The sequence below is a fragment of the Gallinula chloropus genome, assembly GCF_964237585.1.
Source record: "Gallinula chloropus genome assembly, chromosome: 4".
NCBI lineage: Eukaryota > Metazoa > Chordata > Aves > Gruiformes > Rallidae > Gallinula > Gallinula chloropus.
Window position 1 is genome coordinate 16,942,937 of NC_140088.1, and position 15,492 is coordinate 16,958,428.

Genomic DNA, 15,492 nt, shown 5'->3' on the forward strand with positions numbered 1-15,492 from the left:
ACACTTCATTAAAGTATTCTCTTACAGTCCTGCTAAGGTCTGAAAAAAAGTAGCTACTCTAAACATCTGGAAGGTAATCAACTGCCAAAGTTCTCTTGTATCAGACATTGTATTCTAGTTCCATCGCAAATTCAGTGTGCTATCGCATAATACAGAGATTATACTTACAGGTTGTTCCACAAACAGGTTTTTCCTTCCCTTCCAATAAGTCCCACAGGTGAACAGACGCTTGTTCATACTGCTCATTCAACCTTAAAAAAAAAAATGGAGTTAATGGAGTTAAATTTCTTACCAAGCCTTTAAATTACCACAGTAGAAATACAGCCTGAACTGGCAATTAAAAAGAAAGTACTTCAATGTAAGCCTACCTCATGTTCATGTCTCTTTCAGGGTAAACTAGCTTGTAAAATTCATCCAGCATTGTCAGTTCCTCCTCTGTCAGCACTGGCACTCCATTTGATCCTTGTTTTAAGTCGTTGCGCACTTCATCATCACCCAACTTGTCCAAAATAAACTGCAGCTCTAGCACAGTCTTTAAACGTTTCTGCTCAGCTTCTTCCCGCATCAGCTGCTCCCTGCGAGCTGTCTTTTTTATTGTTTTCTGGATCTGTTTAAAATGAGGAGAAATTTTCAATTGCTGAAACTTGGGATTCTGTATCAAACTCTGGGGAAAAGTTAGATTTTAAATGTCTTTTACTGATAAGTAGAATGATGTTGGTGCTGAACTGCCAAGTTGGATTTAAACAAGATTCTTGAACATGAGGCCCACAGACACTGAAGGGAATGGGAATGCATCTACTCTGAAATTCTCAGTTGGAGGATCACAGAGGCCGTAAGCGAACAGATGATAGATAATGATCAGCCTTGTACTCTATATAGTACCTTCTACAACCGCTGTCATAACACTGGTCTAAATCCATGACTAGTTTGAACCAACAGGACACTTCTCCCATTCTTGTTCTTAGCCCAATCATGTAGCATCCAAAATTCAGCTTGCTCACTGTATAACTATACAAAGCTTTAATCATATTCCACAAAAAAATGTAGCTCGTGACAGAAACTTTCTCTCTCTGAAGCATCTAAATTTCTTTTTTAAAAATCAAAGACTTATCTTAAAATCAACTATATGAAAAATAAATCAGGAAAGACAGCAACAGAGTTTGGAAGCAGAGCACCAACTTATTACTTCTGGATTTACTCGCTTCTTCTAGTGGTCAGATGACCAGGGAAATATTTCAGGACAAACCTGTCAGAAGAAAAAAGCTCTGCACTGCATACCATAAACATACATGGAACCCTGATGCAAGAAAAGCAAAGAAATGGCTTGGCTTAGAGGCCCATACATTTACAAACACATCAATGCAGAAAGTGATTTATAATGCAGGGATGCTGATGCCCTTCAAATTATCAGTCTGTTCACAAACTAAGTAGCTCTGGTTAGACCAGTCTGCTGCATAATAAATTGTACCAACGTTGCTCTTTCCATAACTAAATGACTCTACCCGTGTTATGCTTCTAAATATCTAAAGGGTGGCTGTCAAGAGGAAGGGGCCAGACTCTGTCCAGTGGTTCACAGCGACAGGACACGAGGCAATGGGCACAAACTGGAACCCAGGAAGTTCCATCTGATACGAGCAAAAACTTCTTTTCTCTGAGGGTGCGAGAGCACTGGGACAGGCTGCCCAGAAACGTTGTGGGGTCTCCTTCTTTGGAGATATTCAAAACCCATCCACATGTGGTTCTGTGTAGGCTGCTCCAGGTAATCACACTTTAGCAGGGGAGGTTAGATTAGATTATTTTGAGAGTTCACTTCCAACCCCTGCCATTCTGGGATTCTGTATTACTGCATTTTGAATCTTCCAGTCCTGTAGAATGGAAGCTTTCAGCTTGCACCAGAATGAATTGTTCCTTGCAATGACACTGCAGAGGTCTAAAGCATGTGTTTTTGTTTGCAGCTGTCAGCACAAAGAAACAGAAGTTCATAGAACTGGAACTGCCTATTAATTTTACAACTTACTCTTGATTACACTGTTATTGTGGGTTGGTGTTTTATCAAGAACGTAGAAGATTATCTGCTTTACTAGTATTCAGTTAACTTCCTCTTTACAAAACTGCTCTTGTCCCATACCTGCAATTAACAAGACTGCAAAAATCTTGAAAAAGCAACTGCTATGCTTTCAGTTGCTGAGACTTTACATGCTATGGAAGCATAATGAAACAAAAACCCTCAGTCACTTGCCAAAGACAAAAGTGGGCCTGAGAAATCTGCTTTCCTTTAAGAGAATGCTACTACTGCCAGTAACTGGCTGGCTGTAACACTGCCTGAACCTCTTTCCGCAATAACACTGATTTCAACAGCTCTGTGAGAAAATGACATTATTTTTGTTCTCATGTATGTATGTAGTCCATCAGAAAACCTAACACAAACTAGTGGACAGAGTAAAAGAAAGCAGCCAAACATACAAGGAATCATGAGCCTTTCATCTCTGTGAATAGATGTGACTACTGCATCTAGTACTAGTGAAAGCGGGTTTAAAGCCGAAGTATTTGGTATTGCAGTTGATAGCCCATGTTGCACCACTTACTCTCTACTTACATCTTGGCTAAGAGCCATAAAACTCCTCTGCAGTTCTTTAGCAAATTCCAGATTATTTGTCACTTCCTGGTATTTTGACACTGCATCCTTAAAAAACAAAAACCATAAAACACAAAAGTCAATTATCATAAATAAATCAAGATGCATTTCCAACAAAAAAATTCCATTTTTAGTTCCCACATGATATGTCGCATCCCTGAATGGGACTGCCTACAATAACGTTAAGCCAAATTTTCATTTTCACCAGTCAACATATTGAGAAGACCTGTGTATGTCTCTAAGGTCTCTAGTTTCTTAGATAAATATGATAAAGCATATGTATAGATATGCTCATGTTCAGGATATATTAGTTTAATGTTTGGCTTTAGCCAGTTTTTGACAAAAAACTAACTGGAAGGCCAAGGGTGCGGGCAAGAAGAGTCATCTGGCAATTCAAAACTGCTCAAGAGAGTAAGGTTTGAGAGTTTGTGCACTGTTATCTTTAGTCAGAGCCAAAATCGTAAGGCTATACAGAGCAGAATGTTCCCTTCTCCAGAAATCTGTATTATTTGCTATTGTCTTAAATATAATACTCTCATTTGCACTAAAGCAATCTAAGCTCCTCAACGCACTTTGTAGTGCTGAGAAAGTAGAGAGTCAACTGAGGGAAAAAAAAAATACAGCCAAGACAGTTACACTCCTGTTATGACAAAATTAATAACAGGTATGTTCTTGGTAAGAACAATTGGGCCAAAGAAAAAGTAGGGCCCTGCTATCTTTGAAAAGCAAGGAACATTAAATGCTTATTTTTCTTAAGGATTGCCATTTGTAACATAGCCAGCTAAGAAACTTACACCTACACACATATTACATGTTACCCATATACATTAGGTGATTTACAGAAGTCATCATTCTTAGCCAATTTGTAGAAGCAGAACATGTAAGTGAAAAAACTATTTTTGGTATTTCTCGACCCAAAAAGATTTCATCTTTTATGAAGACTGTTAGTCAGGTTGCGGTCTTCATAAAAGCTTAATTCATGAGCTTCCCTCCTCAATATGAAATTTCAGTTATCTTCCTTGCTCATCACCCTGAGTAAACTTCTCATGGTTTATTTTCACAATGTCATTAAAAAAACACATACAGATCTATGATATTTCAGTTGGAACAGAAGAACCAAAGTGAAGACTACACAGATGTAAAGATCACATGGATCATGGGAAGCAGCTAATTCATGAACAGCTGCAACAGTTGCAGGGTACATTCTGCCTGCCACCCCCCCCTTCAGTGTTAAAAACAATAAACAAAATTATGTTTGCTGAGCATATGGTAATCTCTTAAGTATCAGTATGTATGTTTGCATGATACAATCAAATTTGATTTGAAACTGGCTTTGTATATATCACTGGAACACTGGTGTTCAGTCAAGCTCTACAATAACCTATTTTCAGAACTTGTGCCAACATGGAGAGAAGCAGCACACATACACCAAGTCCAACTTATCCAGAGAATCTCATCTGCTGAACTGAAAGCTGTCATACACACACAGACAGTTTATATTTAGAGCCCTTCAGGACTTGATCTAAGCTACATGTCTAACTAGGCCACACAATATTTACAAGCTACCATAAAGTGATTTAAGCTCCTGAACTTCTCCCTGGGCACATTTTCTGCAAAGAAAAGGATGATGTCCAGAGAAAAATCAAGGTATCTTTTAGCCCTTTCAACAGTCCTAAGTTGTAACATATGCCAATTTTCACCACAGCTTATTTACAACCTAACCTAAACAAGTATAAAGCATTGCAACACGTTCCTCTAACTATTCTTTCAGTTGCTGATTAACAGAAAAATTGTGATGTTCTAGGCAATTCAAAAAACCTGAAAATTTTAGCTTTTAAGAAGGGGAAAGGAAAAGTGAGTTATCTGGTTAGTTGTGATTTTTTCTTACCAGTTGATCTTGATTCAGACGTTCTCCCTTGTTCATTCGTTCCTGGTAATCATCAAGTTTGCTCTAAAAAGAAAGGAAAATGGGATTATGAGTTACTACTATATGTCTGGTTACTACTTTTTGCCATTTGTGCTAAAAGAAACTAGATACAGACACATTACACAAGCTTATGATTGTCATGTCGAAGTAGTACTCAAGAAAAATTGTCTTAAATTAAAAAAACCCAAACCAAATACTTTCCCAAAAGACAAATACTTTATGTTACTGGACAATACATTTTTGCAACTAGTCTTAAATTCTGAGGAAATAAATATTCCTCCTAATTGGAAGAGTACTCTCAATGCATGTTTCCCTCAGTCCAAACAGAGCTAAACTCAGTTCTGAGTCAGTTTTTTATTGCTGTATCACTACAATACCAAAACCCTGAGTGCAAAAAAAACCCCAAACCAAGACAACTTACTGTCAGTACTAACTAAAAAGATTCAGAACTGCTATTCTTTGCACTTGCATCAGTTAAGGTAGTTTTGAACAATTTAGAAGTTTCACATTCTTTGTGAAGGAATGCCCACCAGCACAATTCATATAAACATAAACAGCTCTAAAATACTTTTGTTCAAGAGCATTCAGATCTCTTTTTTAAGGGGATACACTGAAAAAGGAATCATTAGGAAAATTTCTCATAGGATTAGATCTCTAACTTGCTAAAATAGAAAATTATGCAAAAACGCTGATATTAGGCAAAAGCAGGTAAAACTTGTGCATGCCCAAATCACAGTATCACAGAATCACAGGGGTTGGAAGGGACCTCGAGAGATCATCGGGTCCAACCCCCCTGCCAAAGCAGCTCCCCAGCTCATATTGCACAGAGAGGCATCCAGATGGGTCTTGAATATCTCCAGAGATGGAGACTCCAACACCTCCCTGGGCAGCCTGTCCCAGGGCTCTGTTACCCTCACTGTGTAAAAGTTCTTCTGCGTGTTGGTGTGGAACTTCCTGTGCTCCAACTTGCAGCCATTGCCCCTTGTCCTGTCTCCACAGAGCACCGGAAAGGGGCTGGCCACTTCCCCCTGCATCCCCTGCTTCAGATAATTATAACCATTAATAAGGTCCCCCCTTAGTCTTCTCTTCTCTAGGCTGAACAGTCCCAGCTCACTCAGCCTTTCCTCATAGGGGAGATGCTCCAGGCCCTTAATCATCTTTGTAGCCTCCTCTGGACTCTCTCCAGGAGATCCCTGTCTTTTTTATACCAGGCAGCCCAGAACTGGACATTATATTCCAGGTGGGGCCGGACCAGGGCAGAGCAGAGGGGGAGGATCACCTCCTTTGACCTGATGGCCACACTCCTCTTGATGCACCCCAGGATCCCACTGGCTCTCTTATCCGCTAGGGCACACTGCTGGCTCATGGCCAACCTGTCATCAACCAGGAACCCCAGGACCCTCCACAGAGCTCTTCTCCAGCAGGTCAACCCCCAGCCTGTACTGAAACAAGCAGTTATTCCTTCCCAGTTGCAAGACTCTACACTTGCTTTTGTTGAACCTCATTTGGTTTCTTCTTTCCTCCAGAAGTAACAAAGAACCTACAGGTTAAGTAGAAAGGTGCTTAGAAAGAAAGCAAAGTCTGTAAGAAGAATGCCACTATTAAGATCAAATTTTTCACCATTTTTATACTGACATAGGCTTGTATTTTTTAATGAAAATTGCCCTGTTTTAATTCAAAGACAGGCATTAATATAAATTCTTAACAATTATCTTCCCAGCCTAGCACAGCAACACGAAAAGGAGAGCTAATAGAAATACTTTCTTTTGAATGTATAATTGAAACCCTGATGCAACCACTGTTTCAGAGATTTTACTTGCAACAGTGTGACAGGCTTTTTTTGGTGGTGGTGGTCTTTGGTTTTCGGTATGTTCATTTCAGGACATCTCAGTTAAAATAGTTCACTGATGTTTCTCTAGCTAATTCAACTTCAACTTCTGTGCTTCCAGACTTTCTGGAAAGATCGAAGTCTGTGAAACAATTTAACAAATCACTTTTACAAAGTGATGCCCAGCATCACTTACTGAAATACGTAATCACCCTTGAGACTTGGTCCCTTTGATGTCATCTAGCACCAACAGTTTGGGATATTTTTTTTCAAATGCTGTAAGTTAGATTTAACACTTAATTATTTCATCTTTCAGTATATCAGAGCAAGTAATGGCCAAGGCAAAGTCAAAGTAGTAAGAACTTCCTTTCCTGTGGCCCAAATATGTTACTGGGAATTTCATGCTGAAGACAGGCACTAGTAATCAAACACAGCCACCATGGTTGGTAATATATATTAAAAAAAACCCCAATCAAACAAAAAAATCACCACCACCACCCAAAGAGCATTTGGTATATTGGGAATCAGCCACAACAGGAAGTAAGATCATTTTACTCTTCTTTGTCCTGATTCTAGAATAGGAGATGACATGGGTGGACAATCACAACAGCAGTTTTCATGAGTCAAGAGACGTAGCTGAGCTGTTGAGTCCAAAGGGAGGGTAAACAGCTCAAACACCGCAATGCTCCAGTACAAAGCCAGCCAGGTTAACCAGCACCTCTGCTGCTTAAATCCTACAATGAACTGGCTTCAATGGCTTTGCAGACAAATTTTTAAAAGCTCCTGCTTGCTCAAGTCACTTATTCCCATGCTGCACATTACAATCCCCTTGGTCACACACGCAATTGTTCGTGAGGCCGCACAGGAAACACAGCTAGTTTAAATAGTACCTACAAAAATGCATTAAAAAACCCCAACAGTTTCTGTGATGCAGTTTCCCAACACAAACCCATAAAACAATAACAGTAAATCAAACAGGATAAAACCATCAAATTCAAGGAGAACAGTACTTAGGTCAGCTTTAAGACAACAAGTATAGCAAAATTACGCTGCAAAACACTCACATAGTCCATTTTGGTGGCTAAGGGTGTAAGGGAGTGAAGAGACACTAAGTAACAATTGTTTCTGCATAGTTTTTCCATGCAGCCTTACTTCAGCATGGTTGGTATCTTCAGATTAAACTTACTGCAATAACGTATTCAAACAGAGCACAAGTTTTTCTTAACTGGTCAAATATTCTTAGGTCTAATGCATCACAGATAAAAGAAGGAAACCCTTTCAGCTGCAATGCAGACACAACCAGTTATATGTTAACACAAAGATTTCAAATGCCAAGTAAGCATCCATATCACCTCAGATACACTGTAAAATCCAAATGCTAAATTACACAAAAATGTTAAGGAAAGAAAATGCTCTTTTTACAGTCAACTAACAGTAATAGCAGCATTAGTGCTGTAAAATAAGTGCAGTAAAACTCCAGCTTAGCAACCTACTGCAGTGTCTGCAAGTGAAGATTTTCTGAATTTCAGCCCCCCAACCCTTACACAACTTCATCCTTACTCATCATGGATATATATCTTGACACGTAAAAGCTAGGCCAGCAGAAAAATAATCAAGTGGCAAAGTGAGCACATAAATTAAACAGTTAAACAGTTTATGAGTCTGCAGAACTCTGGGGTCTGCTGATAGCAAGCTACCATGCTCCAGCTCTTTTCCCACTCGGATACCTGAAGTATTTTGGAGTTCCCTAGCAGAAAAGCACTACATATAGGCTTACCAGGGGCACAGGGGAAAGGTGGTAATGTTTGTTGTTTAAGCATACCCTAGATTTTCTTTTACTAAGAACCCAAAATTGAGTTACTTTACTATGGTAACATATCTTCCCCCTCACACTCAAGTTCTCATTACCTTCTCTGAATTCTCTCATAAATGTCATCATAAAGTAAAAAAAAAAAAAGAAAAAGGAAAGCAGGTATATGACATTAGCTTCAAGAACAATACTGGTTTTTAAAATGCCTGACCACTCAGCTGTGCCATTACAGTCATTTACAGTGCTATGCTATAAACTGGATCACTGCAATGATCTGATTAAAAATAACCCTTAAAAAAAGGGGCCAGGAGCAGGAGGGAAGCACTATATATAACCAGATAATTTCAATGGTATGTTTTATACCAGTTATAGTGGTACAAGTGTGTATGACAAGCTGCAAGGTAGAACGTAACATCTTCAGCCAGCTAAAGTAAACATTTTGTAATTTTAAATTTCACTATTAGCAAAGAAAAGATGGAAAGGACTTTTGCAAGTCTGTTTACTGAGTTCTCTCAAAAGCTACATGTATTTAAGAGCATCAAGCAATCACAAAAATCTAAAGTTTAAAACAGCTGCACTATACATTTCCCACTCAAGCAAGAGACAAGCTACAAACTGTAAGTTTATTAATCTGTTTTACATTTGTACAATATAATTTATTTATCCTCCACCATCATCTCCATATTCATTTACCAGTTTAACTTCTCAGCAAAGACTGTTCAGAAATGAAAAAAATGAATCCTCCCATTTTCTCAGAAAAATAGGGAGAAAAAAATAATCAAAAGGGTAAAAGAAACTGTATCAGGAAACATGGAAGCTCAGAACCTCTTCAAACACCCCACAGTTCTCACATTCACCATCTGGGTGCACTTCCGATTAACCATACACACACCTAACAGAAGTCCCAAGAAGCTGTTCCAGTAATATAATGAAGCATTAACATCAATAATGCAGAACATGAAATATAGGTCTTCTGCTTAAACTGAAAAATTTTTGAAGTAATAGTTGTAAATGTTCTTGGGGTTCCCCCCAGAAGTCTGGAAAATTTGACAGTGCAGAAAAAACCCAATACCTGTATTAGTTTTTATGCATGATACACACAGGAATGGCTAGGATCAGGACCTACTCCTTCCCAAAGAACTCAGAACTGATGGGTGTGTGCAATCTTCAAAACTGTAACCTTTTAAATTAATCTATATTGACTAGAGAGAAAAAACCCTGCTTCTTTAGTAACCTGAATTAAGTTAAGCCACAGATGACTGAAAATGCCTGAAAGTTTTGGTGGCTGCACATAGGTGTTCTTCCTAAACAGCCATACAGTATTTCCTACAGAAACACTCTGAATCTACAGTTAAGTTGACCTGCAGATGCAAGACATCTGCATTTTGTTCTACGTATCATTTATGAAAAAAGTAAGTTACTTTTACAACAGTAAGTTAATTCTAGAACTGGGTTCTCCCAACACATTTTGAGGACCTTTTCCTGCTAAAAGAAAAATGCATCAACAAAACATCAAAACAGCATCTAAAAAACTTAGATAATTAGATCTTTCACAGGTTGTAGGAGTCATCACGTACCTAGTTAACAGAATTTGCTATGAGAAATAATCCCTATGCTACGTAAGGGTTATGTATAACTGCTGTCAAAAGAGGTTTCCAAGGAAGATCTGGGGTTTCAATATAGTTTCAAGCAAATTCTACAATTTCTTGGTTTCCAAATCCTGTTTAAATCTCCAAAGGTAAACCTGAAACCAAGCTCCACAAGGACAGCTTCTGGAGTGATAGGCATAAGCTCTGAAGAACATCCACATGGCCCAAATAATGGTGCAAAACACTTATGAGTACAGCTACTGATGGGCAACTTGCAGTGTGGTGCTTTCCTGCTATCATTAGCTGCTCCTACAAAATAGAAAACTGAGCTCAAGTTTTACTACAGGTCTGTAACTGTTTCCTGTGGAAAAATCCAACATTTTATTGAAACAAGTGAAATATCCATCTACTTGAAATATCAAAAAACTTGAAATATCCATCTACTTTTCCAGTGAAAATTCTTGTGCAATAATGACAGGGGCCCTTTGTTAAGTATTAATTTTTCAACCCAGTCAGGCTTACAGTTATTTGGAAATTCAGACAGGCTGATAACACAAGAGCATCTTAAGTTACCAGCTACAGCTAAAACAAGCTATCTTCTTAGCTGTACAACACCAAGCTCAAGCCATGTCAAGCAGTTTAAACTAACATGCTTGCTTCATATTTACAGTTGCCTAACAATAACAATCTTTGTGATCACCTGCCCATACCTCAAACCATTCATTAGCAAATTAAAAGATTGTGTCCCTCTTCCAGAACATTTGGTATCTGCTTTTACATAGCTTATGCTGTATTCCAACAATTGAAGGCAAAAATAACTGGGGTTTTTTTCATTCAGCATTGTATCATTACAAAAGTTTCCTCTATATTCAATCAGCTTAATTTGGAAAGGTTTCCCCCTCTAGAAAAACCCAAAAGCAGAATAGGCAGGGAAAAGAAAATGCAGGTCTCACCAAAGTATTTCCACCTAGGAAACCTGAAGAGCTAGTAGGATTCTAACCTCAGAGACCCAACAAAAACCTGCAGGAGTTCACGCAGCTTTACAATGAATGAAACTTGTCAACATAAACTCAAGCCACAGGTCTGAAGGCCTTGGTAGAGAAAGCACCCCTTCAACTACCCATTTTCATGCACATGCCAGTATCTAGTCATTGAAGAACCTAAGAAGAAAAAGGATAGCATTCCAATAATTTCCAAACATGAAGAGAGTACAGATATTTTCAGGCCATGTTTTCACATACCTTTATGAACAGTAGTTCAATTTATTCTAGTCTCTTAACACAAGCAATGCTCATTCTTTCAAATAATGAGGTCACTTTTAGGAACAGAAAACAAAAGCATAACAAATAATGCAGCTATTTCTAGTTTATATAACTGTCAAAACAGTATAGAACTAAGAAATACTATGATTTGAAATTGTGTACCGTATTTTGATGGTCACATAATTTTATCCTGAGTTCAGAAGGATACATGACAGTAATTCACTTCAAAATTTCTAATTTCTTCTGAAGAGTGACCTTTCCTCAACTAAAAAGCTGCACAAGCACTTAAAACCTAAGATGGTACCTCTTACAGAGCAATTGTTTTTCATCCTTCAAAAGCATATGTCTAAGTCAAGTGTATTTTTCTACTCACTCTGAAATACAAAGCTCTCAAAATCATCTCTACTGACCTCCACTATCAGCTGCTGACAAAGGAAGGATTAAGTGTTCAACTAAGCACAAGTTTTCAGTGAGATTTACTGGATTTTTCAGCCACTTTTATTTGTGAAGTATCCAGTATAATTTTAATTTCTGGATGGTTAGGGAAAAAAATCCTCATCAAAAGTTTCAAAGCTAAGGAAAAATAATTGTGCACTTAAGTAAATTTATCGAGTAATAAAATAAAAATACTGATGCCCACATGTACAATAAACTTTCTTTTCAGAACCCTAAGCACACAATGCTCTCTTTAATAAAGTGTGTTGATTTACTAAAGAACTCTTGATCCCCCTCACCAAGGGAGAGGCTCAAGCCTGCAAGTTAGTAACTCTGCTTTAATACACCAAGAACAATTTATCTCATGACTTTTACAGTGTTTACACAAGAGTCCTACTTCAGTTAAGTTTCCGAACTTCAGCTTGTTAAGTCAGATAAATCTTTGAACTTTAATTCATCTGCGTGAGAGCACATTTTGCTTTTCTTTTTGAAGACCTGGCTTTTGCCTAGCACTGAGTACCCCAAAATAGATGCTTTAAGTCATTTTAATGGAAGATCTTCCAAAAGAAGATCCCCTCCATCCCCTGTATTTGCTTGCTATGACACCCCAGTTAGAAAAAGCAGTGACAGCAGCCACAGATACGCCAAACAAACCCCCCCAAAATTAGGGCCTTCAAGACAGCAGCATCACCAATTGTCACTATGTGCTGTCACAAGAGCCTCTCACACATCCCTCAAGATACTATGAAAGTTGACCAAAACTTTATTCAAATAGGATGGAATGGCTAAGCCAAGTGTAAATTATTTTTAAAAGTCAAAATAAAATGCTACTGGAGAGGAAAGCTAACCTGCACATGACTAAAAGCATGCTTATCCACGTTTACTTCAAAGTACAGTATTTATCAAAAGAATGTTCATGTAATTTTTGTTTTTTAAAATATACATTTTGAACAGCATAGAGGAATACTTTAGAAGATTTCTGTGTATGTTAGATGCAACAATTACTTCAAATTATTTTATTTTATTGAAACAACTGGCAATGTATGGGAAGATGTACTTCCTCAAGCTGACATCCAGTGTCCTTTTGTGTGCACACGTTCCCATGTATTAATGGCAAATTTAAGACAGACTTCTTTTCCTATCTGTACATGACAGTATTCAGACAAGGATTAAGAACAGATCCTCTGATTCTGAAATTTATCTAGAAGTTCCTGCACTGTCTTTTGTTGTTTCATTTTCTAAAAACCAGGAAAATCCCACACCCACGTTTTTAAATGGGAAAGTACACCATGCACTTATTTACAGGTAAAGCACAGTTTTGCAACTCGCCTGTACTGCACAAATACAGAGTACTAGTCTGGACTACTAGGAGCCTATTTACTTTTAAAATCAAGAACAGTTTTAGGGCTTCAACACAGACATAAAATTATTTTTTAGTATCCCTTAATTTCCGTTTAGTAGTACAGTGTTTTGAAGCAAGCCTTTAGGTAACATGTACGTTAGTATGTTCTGGTGGACACCTCAGGCTCTGTAGGTTGGGAAGCCCTCTGAGGCTCATTTAATCTAGCAACACCGAGCACTGAGTGGGTGCCACACAAAACCGTAAGTAAGCACGACACCCTTTTTTCTCTTCTGTCACAACTTGAACCATTCAAGGACCACGGATTTAGTAGCTGCTATTTCTAAAAATAACGCCTTAAAGGCCGCTTCCAGCTGACCTAAGACTCCCAAAGCGGTGAGCTTAGGGCGATGAAAAATGAGAGATGAAAAATCCCTGGGTGGGGTGGCCGGCGGCCCCCGGCTTTGTGCAGGCTGCTCGCACAATGCAGTTCCGCCGGAGAGGCTGAGGCTGCTCCGCCGCCATGTTAGCTCCCGCTTCCATGTGCACAAGGGCTCTGAGGGGAGCCCGGAGCGCCGCAGTCTCTTCCTGCAGCTCGCCTCTCCGGGGCGGGATGGGGGAGCACTCCCGCAAGAGAGAAATGTGGAAGGGGGGGAAGCAAGAAAATCGGGGGTCGGTCCCCTGCGGCGAGCCGAGAGTGGGGCTGGGCAAGGCCCCGCCGAGGGAAACAAAAGGCGGAAGGGAGGGGGAAGGGAGCCGCGCCGCCGAGGGGGGTCTCGCCGGGAGCGAGAAGGGGACCGCGGCCTCCAGGGCAGGAGGGGGGCAGCAGCCACGACCCCTTCGGTCTCTGCCCTCCACCGCTGCCGCATGGGAAGCGGGGGGGGGGGGTGGGGGGGAGCGACGCGCCCGGCTGGCTCCCGGGCCCACGGGAGATGGCGGCCGACATAAATCGCCAGGGGACCCCCGAGAGGGGAAGGGGAAAAGGCCGGGAGAGAGGCGCTCGCCCTTCTGGAAACTTCCAGCGGGCGGCCCCTGGGGGCGACGCCGGGAACAACCCGCGCAGGCCGCAGGCTCCCTCGCCTAGGGAGCAGGAGGGCACGGCTGATGTGACCGGCCACCGGCACAAGGAAGAAGGGAAACAGGACGGGTCGGTGGCTCAACCTCCCTTCAGACGACCCGACGCGGGGGCAAAGCTCGCCAGAAAGCTGGGGCTTCCCGGCGTGAGGGGAGGGGCTGAGGGCGGTGGGCGACCGAGGGGCCCGGGGCCCACCTCGGGGCAAGAGCGGGCGGTTAGCCCGCCGGCGGAGGGGGGGCAGGACAGCACCTTTTTCTTCTCCAGGTTGCGCAGCTTTTTGTCGATCACTCCCAGGATCTGCTTCATGGCCTCAGTTTGCACCGAGGTGATGCTGCCGCCCGCTGCCTGTGGGGCTGCCGCCGCTGCCGGGGCGGCTTCACTGCCCGGGCCCGCCTTCCCGCTGCTGCTCGCCATAGTGCTGTTGGTAGCCGAGGGCATCTCTGTTAGAGAGAGAGAGGAGAGAGAGAGGAGAGAGCGGGGGCGCGTTACGGGGAACGGGCCGCCGGAGGGGACACGCGGGAGGGCGGGCGCGCACACGGCCACTTCCCCACGCCCAGGGCGCGCGCGCGCGAGCCGCACCTGCCGGCGCGCGCACACGCACGCCCCCCCCCCCCCCCAACCCTCCAGCGATTGACTGGAGCGGGCGGGCGGGCGGGCACGCGCGGGTCGGCCACGTGACCCGGGAGTCTCGCGCCTCCAGCGGCGCTCACCCGACCAACGGTCTGTTCCCTGAGCTCGACCTTCCTCCCCCGCCCCTCGCCGCCCCGCCGGCGTCCGGAGGGCTTCCAACCCTCCTCACCGTCGGAGCGAGTGGCCCGGGGGAGGGGAGTGAACTCGGTGCGCTGCGCTTTCGTGCTGGGAATGGCCGCCTCAGCCGACTCCGGCCCCGCCGCCCGCGCTGCTCCTGTTACCTCCGCACCGCGCTACTAGGGGAGAGAGCGAGGGCGCGCACGCCAGCGCGTAAGGCAAGGCTGCCCGGGAGCGAGCGGCGCGGGGTCCTCGCCGCTCGCGAGCGCCCTCGGAGGACGCCTGAGCCAGCCCACCGCAGCGCCGGCCCTTCCCAGGCGGGGGAGGCGCTTTCTAGCCCCGGCGCTGTCTTTCGCCTTGTCTCCGGCGGGTCTTTCAGGCGCGCGGCGGGCGCCTCAGCGCCAGACACAATAGGCAGGCGGGGCGGCTGCCCCAGGACCCCGCCCGCTGCCGGCGGCGGTGACGGCGCGTCAGTCGCCGCTGGGTGCATAGCTCCGCACCGGGCCGGGGTGCGCCGCGGGAAGGTTGAGACCGGTCCTGCCCGCTGTTCTCGCCCGTGAAGCAGCCGGCGGCGCTGGGGTGGTTGCGGCCGCCTCTAAGGAGAGGGGCGCTGCCGGGCGCTGCCTCTCTGAGGTGATGGGACTGGCGTGGGGGGTGGGGGGGGGGAGGGGTGTCTCCCCGGGAGCGAGACCGCTCTCGGCATAAACGTGACTCGGGAAGGTGCTTACTGCGTGCCCGTGCCTTTAAGGCACGTCCCTAAAGCCGTGGGAGGGCTCCGCAGAGGTGGCGTGCCACAGGTGTCATTGTACCTTAATAACCACTGGAAACACTCGCTTCGTTTCTCT

The 15,492-nt window shown here is 43.1% G+C and overlaps 1 protein-coding gene across 3 annotated transcripts in view; it reads right to left on the reverse strand.

Annotated features, from left to right (window-relative positions):
* Positions 1–14,817, reverse strand: part of CAPRIN1 (cell cycle associated protein 1) — a 33,098-nt gene extending 18,281 nt beyond the window's left edge. For all 3 annotated transcript variants that reach the window (XM_084264168.1, XM_084264169.1, XM_084264167.1), the window contains exons 1-6: positions 14,700–14,817; positions 14,150–14,340; positions 4,524–4,586; positions 2,597–2,683; positions 369–607; positions 169–251 (exon numbers count right to left, since the gene is read on the reverse strand). In XM_084264168.1, coding sequence (XP_084120294.1) covers positions 169–251; positions 369–607; positions 2,597–2,683; positions 4,524–4,586; positions 14,150–14,338 — 661 coding nt within the window. In that variant the 5' untranslated portion in view covers positions 14,339–14,340; positions 14,700–14,817. The remainder of the gene's footprint in view (positions 1–168; positions 252–368; positions 608–2,596; positions 2,684–4,523; positions 4,587–14,149; positions 14,341–14,699) is intronic.
* Positions 14,818–15,492: the final 675 nt, after the last annotated feature.